Source organism: Tupaia chinensis, unplaced genomic scaffold, assembly GCF_000334495.1.
Source record: "Tupaia chinensis unplaced genomic scaffold, TupChi_1.0 Scaffold000140_1, whole genome shotgun sequence".
NCBI classification, from domain to species: domain Eukaryota; kingdom Metazoa; phylum Chordata; class Mammalia; order Scandentia; family Tupaiidae; genus Tupaia; species Tupaia belangeri.
In genome coordinates this window covers 8,139,417-8,152,345 of record NW_006159610.1, presented here as the reverse complement: position 1 = coordinate 8,152,345, position 12,929 = coordinate 8,139,417, and the positions used below count along the sequence as shown (strand labels likewise).

General features: G+C 47.6%; 1 protein-coding gene and 1 pseudogene across 1 annotated transcript in view; one reads left to right on the top strand and one right to left on the bottom strand.

Annotated features, from left to right (window-relative positions):
• Window positions 1-1,800: 1,800 nt before the first annotated feature.
• LOC102486398 (COMM domain-containing protein 2 pseudogene) lies at window positions 1,801-3,594 on the top strand (annotated as a pseudogene).
• A 4,536-nt stretch (window positions 3,595-8,130) lies between these two features.
• Window positions 8,131-12,929, bottom strand: part of ADCK2 (aarF domain containing kinase 2) — a gene marked incomplete in the record, with an annotated part of 14,045 nt that continues 9,246 nt past the window's right edge. Inside the window, 3 exon segments of the mRNA XM_027770519.1 lie at window positions 8,131-8,708; window positions 12,123-12,176; window positions 12,787-12,915. Of these exon segments, the coding sequence (XP_027626320.1) occupies window positions 8,568-8,708; window positions 12,123-12,176; window positions 12,787-12,915 (324 nt within the window).

The window sequence follows — 12,929 nt, the reverse complement described above, 5'->3', positions numbered from 1 at the left end:
CCCGGCCCTGCTAGCCGCGTCCGATTGCCGTCCCCGGGCCGCCCCGCCCCGTCGACGTCACTTCCAGGCGCCCCGCCACTGACGTCATGCGCTCGCCCACCCCTGCAGAGTTAGAGCGAGGGCCGGCAGCGGCTGGGCGGCCGGTCGGGTTACAGGTCCTCCGTTTTTCGTGCGGCGGGAGCCTGCCGCCCGACCCGCAGACAATGTAGGCGCCCTAGTGTCAGCCCGGCGCGGCTCAGCGCGTCTCCCTAGAAATCCCTCACGCCAGGACTAGGAAACTCGCGCGTAGTCCGAGCTCGCTCCTCCTGTTTCCGCTGACCCTCCTACCTGGCTGCCAGAGCACGCGGAACCAGTGGTCCTTCCCAGCGTTGTCCCTGTACTGGCCCCAGAAGGCTCGCAACGGTATCTTTCAATCTTCATTGGTTTATTGTTGTACAGATTTGAATATAATTACTAAATCGCAGCCAGTAGTTCCCAAATTAACACTGCATGGAACAGGCAGTATCAGAATCCCTATGCCAGTATGGGGTAGGACCAAGGAATCTGTGTCAAGAATTCTTTTCATGTTTTGATCCTTAACCTGCTTGGATTCTTGATTTTTCTTTCTTAATATTACCTTCTATTAGATTCTGGATGGACTTAAAGTTTCTTTGGACTCCTCCAGCCCCCAAATTCTTAGGGTCTCCCCTCATGGGTTAGAGTGTTTCTCAGAACTAGGTTGTTTTTTGTTATGGTTTGGTTTTGAAGAGGTTTTTGCTATAGGGCCCGTGCGTTTGCCAGAGAGACAGACAGAAAGGGAGAAGTCACCCCCACCCCCATGGCCACGTGGCAATCACTTCTCCTCCATTCTCCTCTTGGGATCTTGGGCACGCTCGCACGCACATGCGCCCAGCATGAGTTTAAGCCACCAGGTAGGGGACTCAAATGACAGTGGACTACATGGGAGTCCAGCGACATAGCCATGATGCCAACTGCTGGTCCCAGAACTAGGTTTGATTAAACTTAGCCTGCCACCTTCGCACCTTGAAGATTTCACTTGGAAATAATTCATCTGGTTCCGTGCTGTTTCATACTGAATATTTCACATTCAGAGCCACAGGTATGGAAAAGAGTGTTTACAGAGAAGTAGAGCTCTAAGTTTAGGGATTTTAGTGCATTGAATATGGCATATCCTTCCTTCGGTGCCCAGATATGGGACTCCACAGGCCTTTTGACTGTAATAGGAAACCACTCGCTGTCTCCCAGGAGTGAGCCCACATCAGCTTGATTGCTGCCTGGTGCCTTTCTGAAACAGCCCCCCGGTTGGCCCTCTGACCCTATAGGACTCTCTTCCCCCTGTTCTGCCTCCTGACTTCTAAGTAGTGTGGAAATTAAAGAAGAGCATCGACTATTTACTGGATAGATGATGACTTCCCAATTAATATGCAAGAGAGTATTAATTCTGGGCTACCGTTCACCAGTTACCCTTTCTAGTAATGTGTACAAACCACTAGGATAGAAAATCCATGAACTGAGAGGAAGAGAGCTTTCTGTCCCGTCCGCCCCCGCCCCCAGGGAGCTCGGTAGCTGCCTTGCTCCAGCAAAGAACAATGATACATATGATTCCAAGGCAACAGAAAAAGCACAGCTTAAATTTTTAAAAGAGCCTGAAATTTGGGACACTAAAGATCTGGAGTTTGGACCTCAGCTCTGTCAGTGATTAATTTGGCTAAGTCACTTTACCTCTCTGGGTGTCATTGCCCCTCATCTGAATGCGAGTCACTTAAGATACTATGTGGGGCAGTAGGCCGCCCAGCAAAGATGCTGTTGGACCTGTCTGAGGAGCACAAGGAGCACCTGGCCTTCTTACCACAAGTGGACAGCACAGTGGTCCCGGAGTTTGGGTGGATTGCAATGGAGTTCCTGAGGCGAGGCTCGAACCCTAAGATCTACGAAGGTGCCGCAAGATAACTCAATGTCACTGTAAAGTTATATGTAATCCAATGTAATATAAAGAAGATTATGATGATAATAAAAAATTTTAAAAAAAAGATAACTCAATGTGAGTAAGGTGTGCAAGGATTAATATATCTCCTCACTGAGAGCTCAAAACTCATGATTTCGGAACTGTGTTTCCAAGACTTGGTTTTTGTTATGGGATTCTCTGAAGAAATAAACAAATCGTTGCTTCAGCTTTATCTGGACAACAGAAAGGAAATCAGAACTATTCTGAGTGAATTGGCACCAGACCTTCCTAGTTACCACAGCCTTGAATGGCAACTAGATGTACAGCTTGCAAGCAGAAGTCTCAGGCAACAGAGTAAGCCATCGGTGACTATGAAGCTACACCTTAACCACAGTGGGGACAACACCACCAAAGTTCTGCAGATAGACCCCGCCACCCTGCTTCATTAGGTTCAGCAGCTGGAACAAGCGTTAGAGAAAATGAAGACAAACCACTGCAGGAGAGTCGTCTGCAACATCAAGTAGAGCCAGCTCACAGCTTTCATCCCTTTGTACCATTTGTGAATTGATAATCACTTTTCAGCATTAATTTTTTTATTAACTGATGGTGATAAATACAAAAAGATTTCATAAAACCTCTTCTCCTGCTCCAGAACATTGAGTTCATGATCATATGCTAAAGTGAAGGTCTTTTTCTGGTGGTAAATATGATCAGCTTAACCGACTGAGATGTATTTTGTATTTAAGAGTGTAAATAGGATTGAATCAGCCTGAAACGAGTCTGTGCTATTCTTATCTTCTGCATATATATGAACTACCACCATGTTTTTGGTACTTCTTTTGACTGCTTAGCTTTATTTTTTTCCTCCTAATGATAAAAATTTGAAAATAAAATTCATGATGTATTTTTTAAAAAAAAGATACTATCTGGCTGGCAGCATGCACTCAGGAAATTTTTATTCCTTTGTTATTTCTTCTTTTCCTGGTAGTGAAATGATTCAGGTCAACTCATTCATTCACCCTATCTTTCTTACTGAATTTCAAAAAAAAAAAGAGAGAGAAGAAAAATAGAAAAAAAACATTTGTTTTTACTTCAGTGTATTCTAGATTTAAAGAAGTATTGATCTGTATAGGCCAGTTGTGGATCCTTAGCTTTACTGTCTTACATCACACATTTTAGGTTTTGACTATTAAAAGTTTGCAGTCTCAGTCAGTAAACTATTTTGCCTATGTAACAATGAAACACTTATTTTCCAGACATGCTTTTAAGATCGCCAAGGATAAATGTCCTTTGCTGTGTTTTGAAGGCAGCACAGCACGATGGCCCCCTTTTTTGGTTAGGAAGCGCGTTTTACCTGAAAGGATGCATTTCAGAAGGTAAGAGAAGGGATGTGTATCCCTAGCACAAGCACTCAGTTTCTAAATGCAAATTACATTCCCAGTCAAAAGCTGACAGATTGTGAAAACAGACTCTCAAGTGACCTAACAACCTCTAACCCAAATTAAGAAGCTAGTCCATAGCTGCAAATGGAAAACCAAGCAAGGGGGGTGGGGGACACTATTCACAAAACTTCATGTTTATTTAATTCCTACTCTTTTTTTTTTTTTTTTTAATTTGGTAGAGGGCAGTGCACTTACAGAGAGAAATAGAAAAAAGAAAAGTGAGAAAGCACTCATCAGGGGGATGCCACACCTCAAGCCACACCTCAATCCCTTCTCCATTCTTTTGGGATTTGGGGCACACATGCACATGTGCTTCACATGTTTTTCTAGTCAGCGGGTCTGGGATTCGAACCACACAGTTGGCCATGTCATATCTAGCCACCTTAACCACCATACCACCAGCTAGTTCTTTCTCTTTACCCCTAGTTCTTACTCTTAAAGGCTCACTTGAGCTCTGTCTCCCTCAGTCGTGAGAATAAGGAACTCTTCCTCCAGTGATTTTAGTAGCACATGAATGAACCTTGTATTTTTATTTTAGAGGAGACTGAGTAGTGATCTCCCTTCAGGAGAAATGCCGTATTACCACTTCTTCCATTTATCCCCAAGGAAGTAGCCTTTTCTCCTTAAGAAGATGACTTTTTAAAAGTGAATGCCATTTTAATCTAAGATACTTATTTATAAAGTCAGACTACCTATATTAAAGTACATGGGGGGGGGGGGGCGTGGACAGTAGCAAGTGGTAACAACACTCTGCAAAATGGGAAAGTTCCAGGTTCATGTCTGGAGACCTCCTTGAATACACTGGGCACATGCCCATGGCCCAGGTCTGGCCAAAGCTGGAGGTAGAGTGCAATGTCAGGATCCTACTGGGGGTATTGCTCTCATTCATGGGAAAAAAATAAAAGAAAAAAGTCCAACTGTTAACCATTTTTTTTCTCTTTGGCATACTGTGTCTGATTTCCTTTGCTGCTGTAATAGCTCCTGAGAAACTGAGGCCTTGGTCCAGTAGCTCACAGGGAGCAGAATTATGCCAACAATCCCGCGAGCGAGCTTGGCATAGGTCCAGCCCAGTCTGAGTTTTGAGACACTGCAGCCTTAGGAGACCCTGAGCCAGACAACCCAGCTAAGCTGCACCCAGACCCGTGACCCACAGACACTGTGAGACAGTAAGTGCAATTTTAAGTCACTGCGCTTACTTGCCAATACTTTGTATGCAGCGACAAGATAACTAATAATGCCACAGATGGATTGATTAGATCACTGGCCTTAAAGGATCAATGGCACAGGCACAGGCTTGGGAACGCACCTGCTCTGTGCTTGTGCCCCACCCTCATCCCCACAGTGTAAGCACATGTGCACTTGGCCCATGGGGCTACATGTCTGGCCGACACGTCCCATCCCAGCTGCTTGCTGCTTGGCTGGTGTGCCCTCACCTTGAGACTTGGGAAGTAAACATGAGATCTGCACCTCTTTGGGAAAAAATGCACCAGAGGATTCTGTCCAGGCCCAGCAGGTGGTGTGGTGGTTAAAGATTTGTATTCCCACATGGCTGACCAAGTACAAGTCCTGGACCCGGCAGCTTGAAACTGATGCCTAGCACATGTGCATGCATGCATGCCCACAGTATCAAGAGGAGGATGGAAAAGGGATTGCAGTGTGGCCATCTCCCCTGGTGGGTCATTTCTCACTTTCCCTCTCTCTGTCTCTCTCCTGTGAGCAAATGTACCCCTTGGCAAAACCTTTTTAAAAAAAAAAAGAAAGAAAGAAAAGAAAAATAGGACTCTGTCCAACTAAAAGAGAAAAATAAGGAATCTTATCCTGGAGAAGGAAAGAAATGCTGGGGGTGGGGCATGGCATAGAGCCCTGTTGGAGGTACCTATTTCTCTCATAGAAGAAATAAATAAATAAAATATACAGGGCCAGCCCTTTGATGCAACAGGCCCTGTGCCTAGGGAGCTGAGCCCTCACCCCAGCAGCTTGAAAGACAAGCCAGGTACAGGGGAAGAGCAGGTGGTGTGGGTGAGGTGCTGGACATTGGGATTTGGGGCACACATGCACATGTGCTTCACATGTTTTTCTAGTCAGCGGGTCTGGGATTCGAACCACACAGTTGGCCATGTCATATCTAGCCACCTTAACCACCATACCACCAGCTAGTTCTTTCTCTTTACCCCTAGTTCTTACTCTTAAAGGCTCACTTGAGCTCTGTCTCCCTCAGTCGTGAGAATAAGGAACTCTTCCTCCAGTGATTTTAGTAGCACATGAATGAACCTTGTATTTTTATTTTAGAGGAGACTGAGTAGTGATCTCCCTTCAGGAGAAATGCCGTATTACCACTTCTTCCATTTATCCCCAAGGAAGTAGCCTTTTCTCCTTAAGAAGATGACTTTTTAAAAGTGAATGCCATTTTAATCTAAGATACTTATTTATAAAGTCAGACTACCTATATTAAAGTACATGGGGGGGGGGGGGGACCACATGGCCAACCATGGTTGGAGCCCTGGACCTGATGACTTGCTTTCGCTTTCTCTCTCTCTCTCTCTCTCTCTCTCTCTCTCTGTCTGGTCAAATTAAAAAATAATAACAAATGGAATTAATTCTTAAAAAAATAAAAATAGTACATCTGGGACTGGACAGTAGCAAGTGGTAACAACACTCTGCAAAATGGGAAAGTTCCAGGTTCATGTCTGGAGACCTCCTTGAATACACTGGGCACATGCCCATGGCCCAGGTCTGGCCAAAGCTGGAGGTAGAGTGCAATGTCAGGATCCTACTGGGGGTATTGCTCTCATTCATGGGAAAAAAATAAAAGAAAAAAGTCCAACTGTTAACCATTTTTTTTCTCTTTGGCATACTGTGTCTGATTTCCTTTGCTGCTGTAATAGCTCCTGAGAAACTGAGGCCTTGGTCCAGTAGCTCACAGGGAGCAGAATTATGCCAACAATCCCGCGAGCGAGCTTGGCATAGGTCCAGCCCAGTCTGAGTTTTGAGACACTGCAGCCTTAGGAGACCCTGAGCCAGACAACCCAGCTAAGCTGCACCCAGACCCGTGACCCACAGACACTGTGAGACAGTAAGTGCAATTTTAAGTCACTGCGCTTACTTGCCAATACTTTGTATGCAGCGACAAGATAACTAATAATGCCACAGATGGATTGATTAGATCACTGGCCTTAAAGGATCAATGGCACAGGCACAGGCTTGGGAACGCACCTGCTCTGTGCTTGTGCCCCACCCTCATCCCCACAGTGTAAGCACATGTGCACTTGGCCCATGGGGCTACATGTCTGGCCGACACGTCCCATCCCAGCTGCTTGCTGCTTGGCTGGTGTGCCCTCACCTTGAGACTTGGGAAGTAAACATGAGATCTGCACCTCTTTGGGAAAAAATGCACCAGAGGATTCTGTCCAGGCCCAGCAGGTGGTGTGGTGGTTAAAGATTTGTATTCCCACATGGCTGACCAAGTACAAGTCCTGGACCCGGCAGCTTGAAACTGATGCCTAGCACATGTGCATGCATGCATGCCCACAGTATCAAGAGGAGGATGGAAAAGGGATTGCAGTGTGGCCATCTCCCCTGGTGGGTCATTTCTCACTTTCCCTCTCTCTGTCTCTCTCCTGTGAGCAAATGTACCCCTTGGCAAAACCTTTTTAAAAAAAAAAAGAAAGAAAGAAAAGAAAAATAGGACTCTGTCCAACTAAAAGAGAAAAATAAGGAATCTTATCCTGGAGAAGGAAAGAAATGCTGGGGGTGGGGCATGGCATAGAGCCCTGTTGGAGGTACCTATTTCTCTCATAGAAGAAATAAATAAATAAAATATACAGGGCCAGCCCTTTGATGCAACAGGCCCTGTGCCTAGGGAGCTGAGCCCTCACCCCAGCAGCTTGAAAGACAAGCCAGGTACAGGGGAAGAGCAGGTGGTGTGGGTGAGGTGCTGGACACTCCCACGGCTGACCATGGTTTGAGTCCCAGACCTAGTGGCTTTCCCCTTTGCCTCACTTTTCCTGTCTCTTTCTGTGTGTGTGTCTCTCTCTGGTCAAATTAAAATAAGTGAATAAATAAAGTAAGTAAATGATACTTAAAAAAAAAAAAAAAAAAAGAAAAGACCAGGTGCAAGTGCATATGTGCCCAAAATCTTAATGGGGGACCAGCCAGGTGGCATGGTGATTAAGGCAGCTGGATCCCATATGGCTAACTGCACAGTTGAAGTCGGCTTGAAAATCACACCGGGCACATGTGCATGTATGCCCAAAATCCCAAAAGGAGAATAGAGAAACAGGGATTGTAGTGTGGCCATTCCCCTCCCCGCCCCGGGGGGGGGGGGTATGTGATTTCTCACTTTCCTTCTCTCTCTCTCTTTCTCTCTCTCTCTCTCTCTCACTGGCAAATGTATGTGGTTTGTAGCAAAGTGGGGGGAAGGGGAACCTAATGGGATGGACAAATGGAAGAAGAATGAATTGAACAGTAAACATGGCCCATTGGGGGGTGCTTCCTCTCCCTCTCCCTCTGGTGAGCCATGGTGGCACCGGCAGTAGGGGCACTGCTGCATGATGGTAGAGGCCACATGGAGAGGCTCCAGGTTCAAGCCCTGGGTCTACTTGAATGTACCAAATAGACCCATAGGCACCCACAGTCCTAGCTGGATGCAGAGTTAGGGGAGCCTATCTCCACCCCCCCCACACACACACACACTGCCTTATTTCTCTCTCATGGAAATAAACTAAAAAAAAATTTACAGAGTAGTTGTGTGTGTACCTTTTTACTATTTTACCAAGAAGGGTACATAATCAACAAAAACTTGGAAATCTTGGGCCTACAGGACTTTGTGGCATTTTCTAATATACGTGTCAGTAGGAACCACCAGGAGGACCCACCTGACAGGGAATGCTGAGGTAGGAGGAAATGAGAAAAACAGGAGAACACGCTAACTCGGTGTACTCGGCCTCTCCACAGAACACTCCCTGAATAGGGCGTCTCAGCTTTCACCCCTGAACACGGACACTCCTGTCCCTCCACACCCCAAATGACCCAGAGCTCTTCCAGCAGAACTGGAAGCTGAGTCCCGAGGGCTCAGTGTGCTCCTCACAGTGCAGTCTGAGGAGGCTCCAGGCACCATGAGGGGTTTCTAGGAGCAGCCCGCAGGTCTGAGATCAAGGCCGGCTGCCCGCCCACTGCCACTGTCAGGGCATGGACACTGGTCCTGTGAGCAGGAAGGGCTTCGCAGCCTCTAGGATGTCCAGCTTGGGGTCCAGTGAGCGGCCAAGCCCCTCCAGCACCATGATGGCAAACACAATCGAGGCAAAGTTGCTCTCAAGCTTCACCTGGAACAGAGAAACAATGTATCTTTCAAGAACTGTCATATAGACAGGTGTCCCAGATGATCATGTCACTGCCCGGGTGGCCTCTCTCGTACCCCCCCCCCATGCAATTTTGCCACTGGCCTAACATTCTCTTCCCTACCCTGTCATTTCTCCCCCCACCGTCTCATTGACTCACCCCATTTCCCCTCTATAAGAAATACTGGGGGGGTTAACATAATGTCTGTGTCACTGGACTCCCATGTAGTTGACTACAGTTCGAGTCCTTGACCCGGTTGCATGAACGCATGCCCGGCGTGTGTGCGTGCGTGCCCAAGATCCCAAGAGGAGAATGGAGGAGAAGGGATCACAGCATGGCCATCTCCCCTGAGGGGTGATTTCTCACTTTCTGTCTTTCTGTCTGTCTTTCTGGTGAGCACATGTGCCCTATAGCAAAAACCCTCTCCAAAAAAATAAATAAATAGAAAGAAAGAAATACTGGGAAAAGGGACCAGCAGATGGCATAATGTTTACATCACTGAACTCCCATGTAGTCGACTACGGTTCGAATCTCAGACTCGGAAGCTTAAAACTCACGCTGAGCACATGTGCATGCATGCCCAAAATCCTAAGAGGAGAATGGAGGAGAAAGGATTGCAGCGTGGCCATTCTTCTCGGAGGGTTGATTTCTCACCTTCTGTCTGTCTGTCTGTTCCCCCCCCCCCGCAAAAAGTGCATGTCGCCTATAGCAAAAATCTCTCTAAAAACCAAAAAGTAAGGAGTATTTGTTCCAGTTAAGGCCTGGTACGCTGGCATGGACGTCAGGCAGGCTTACCCAGGAGAAAGCAGCATGGTCCTGTTAGAGGCTCAGGCAGGTCCAGCCTGGACCTAGGAGGGTGGACAGAGGGCCCTCAGCCACACAGGCTCTGATGGGGTGGAGACCTAGGCATCCACTCTACTGGGAATGGTCTCATCCTTAAGTGGAGTGGTAGGTTCTTTGGTGGGTATCACATTCTTTTTCTTTTTAAGAATTATTTTATTTAACTTTTTTTATTTACTTATTTTAATTTGACCAGTGAGAGACAAAGCGAGAGAGAGAGAGTGAGAAAGCAAGCCTCCAGATCCAAGCCTCCAGATCCAAACTACAGTTGGCCATGTGGGAGTTCAGTGCCCTCAACCACCATGTCATCTGCCAGCCCCCATGTTCTTTTACCTCTATGTGATCAAATACTTTAAATGCCAGTTGAATAGACATTTCTTCAAAGAAGAAATGGCCAACAAACATCAGAAGATACTCATTACTACTAAGTAGTAAAGAAATGCAGTTGGGGCCAGCCAGGTGGTATATCGGTTAAGGCAGCTAGATCCCACCTGGGCAACTTCACAGTTTGAGTCTTGGACCCAGCTGCTTTAAAAACATGCTGGGGGTGGGGGGGTTGGGGGCACGGAACTCCCACATGGCCAACTGCAGTTTGAGTCCTGGACCTGGCGGCTTGCTTTCTCACTTTCTCTCTCTCTCTCTCGCTCTTTCCTCTGGTCAAGTTTAAAATAAATAAATTAAATTAAAATAATTATTAAAAACAAAACTATGTTGGGTGCATGTGCATGCATGCCCAAAATCTCAAAAGGAAAATTACTCCCTCCCAGGGAATTCAAAAATTACCCCCGGGGGGTAATTTTTCACTTTCCTTCTGTTTCTCTATTGCAAGTACACATGCTCTATAGCAAAAGTAAAAAATTAAAATAAAAAAATTAAGAAATGCATTCAAAACCATAATGGTTATCACTTCACACCCATTAGGATGGCCACTACAAAAAACAATAACAAAAACACAGAAAATAGCAAGTGTTAGCAGGCACATGGAGAGATCAGAAGCCCTGAACACCTGGGGATGTAAAGTGGTGCGGCTGCTATAGAAAACAACGCGAGGGCTGGTGGTGTGGTGGTTAAGGGTGCTGCTGGACTCCATGTGGCCAGCCACGGTTTGAGTTCTGGACTGGCTTACTTTCTCACTTCCTCTTTCTGTGTCTTTGGTTAAATTAAAAATAATAAATAAATAAAAAGTAAAAATAACTCTTTAAAAAAGAAAACAATATGGAGTTTCTTAAAAACTAAAAAGGTACCATATGATCCAGCAATCCCACTTCTTGGTATATGAGGAGACTTCAAAAGTCCATGGGAAAATAGAATCGAAGTACTAATTTATTTTTGGTCCTAGAATATTTTGATAGTATGCATTTTCCATGAACTTTATAAAGACCCCTCGTACATATGAAAAATTGAAAGCATAATCTTGAAGAGTGGTTCGTAACCCCATGCTCCCGGCAGCACTATTCTCAGTAGCCAAGAGGTGGAAGCGACCCAAGTGTTCCTCCATGGGTGAATAGATTAAATGTGGTAGTTATATACAATGGAATATTACTCGGGCCTTAAAAGAGAAGAAACTACTATCACGTGCTACAACACGTGAGAAACTGGAGGACATCATGCTAAGTGAAACAAGCCAGTCACCAAAGGGTGATATACCATATGGTTCTACCTATCTGAGAACCTAGTCAGAGGCATGGAATGGGAAGCAGAATGGTGGCTACCAGGGGCTGGTGGAGAGGCAAGCTCGGAGCTATTGATCTGTGGGTAGAGGGATTTGGCTGCAGGGTCTTGGTAGGGAGATTACCCTGGGAGCCCCTGACCTGGGGCTGTCCTGACATGGAGGTGAGATTGGTCACCCGTCTGCAGCAGCCCTGGGGAGCCCCATCCCGCCTGCATACTGGGGCAGCCCCAGCACACAGCTAATGTAGAGCCGAGTGCCCATTGTGCCGTCATGGGAGAAGACACTAGGCCAGGCAATGAGCTCCTTTCACTCTGTGCTAGGATCGTGCCAGAGGCAGCCTTTCCCAGAAAGTGTCTCGACACACACCGTGGACCCTCAGCCTTCTCTGCCCTCACCACTGTGGGCCGTGTAGCCACACTGCATTGCAGAGAGACAGGCCCGCCCAAGCTCGGGCAGCCTCCCTCAGGGACAGGGTGGCCATGCAGACCAGCTCCGTCCACCCTATCATGGACATGGATGCACTGGGCAGGGGTCCTTCCCTGGGCAGCACCCTAACCCCAGGCTCTGCCTGACTCCAGATGGGGCCAAACATGACTCCCACTAACACCAAGAATCGGGAACATCCAAGGGGGAAAAGGTACAGGCACAGCAGGCCTGAGGGACCATCCTGGCATTTCTACATGTGCTTTTCCATGGTCGCAGGTACTGAGGCCGCAGGGACTTCACAGGGTGGGTCCGCAAACGCATGGTGTTATCAGGAAAGGCCCCTAGGACTGTCAGGCCACAGCCAGCACCTGGCGCTGCACAGACTCAGTGCTAACTTGTGTCACCCTCCACCCGTGCCCCCACCGCGTCCCCAGAGACTTCTCCTCCACCAGGTCCTCACCTTGTGAGTCATCAGCAGCTTAAAGACACTGGAGAGAAGGCTGGAAACGTGCAGCTGGAAAACAACCATGTGGTGTGGACCGTGGGGCCTTCCAAACCACTTCCTTCCCTTCCAGGGCCTCGCCCCGCACCCTCTCCCCGACAGCCACACAGCCACTCCCACTCCCATCCACACACCCGTGAGGACACAGCTCCGAAAGCTCCACACCCACATAGACTCAGGTCCCTGGAGCAGGGCTGGGACATTCCTCATCCTGACTGGATGCTGATAAGGCAGGCCACGAATTTGAACGAAAACAGCTGAATTTCTTACAGTTGGGTGTAAAATGCGAAGTGGGCTCTGGGTCAGGCCTAAATAAGGAACATATACCTGAGGCAGGTGTTTGGCTGCTCAGGGACCACAGTTGCCCCTCACCTGACAAGAGGGTGGGTACTACTCTGCAATCCCGCAGATTGCAATCCTCCCTGGGAGAAGCTGACCCAGGGGTCGCTCCTGAGAGCTGATGTCAGTGACCTGCCGACTCTGGGAGGTATGCTCTTTGTGAGCCTTAAACCACACCCCTGAGAGCTCTCCCCACAGAGAGGTCTCTCTGAGACCTGGACTTGTCTGTCCAAAGGCAAGGACTGTGGGTACTCCAAGGCCCTTTCCTGGGGTGAGTACCCACCTTCTCCAGGGTGATGGTGTTTTTCCTGGCCTGGCTCACCAGCGCAGCCATTTCGGCCTTGAAGCCCTCCACGTCCCGGCACTGGCTGGCCCGGGCATGCTGCAGGATGAGCTCAGCCACTCTCTGGCCCTGGAAAATATGAA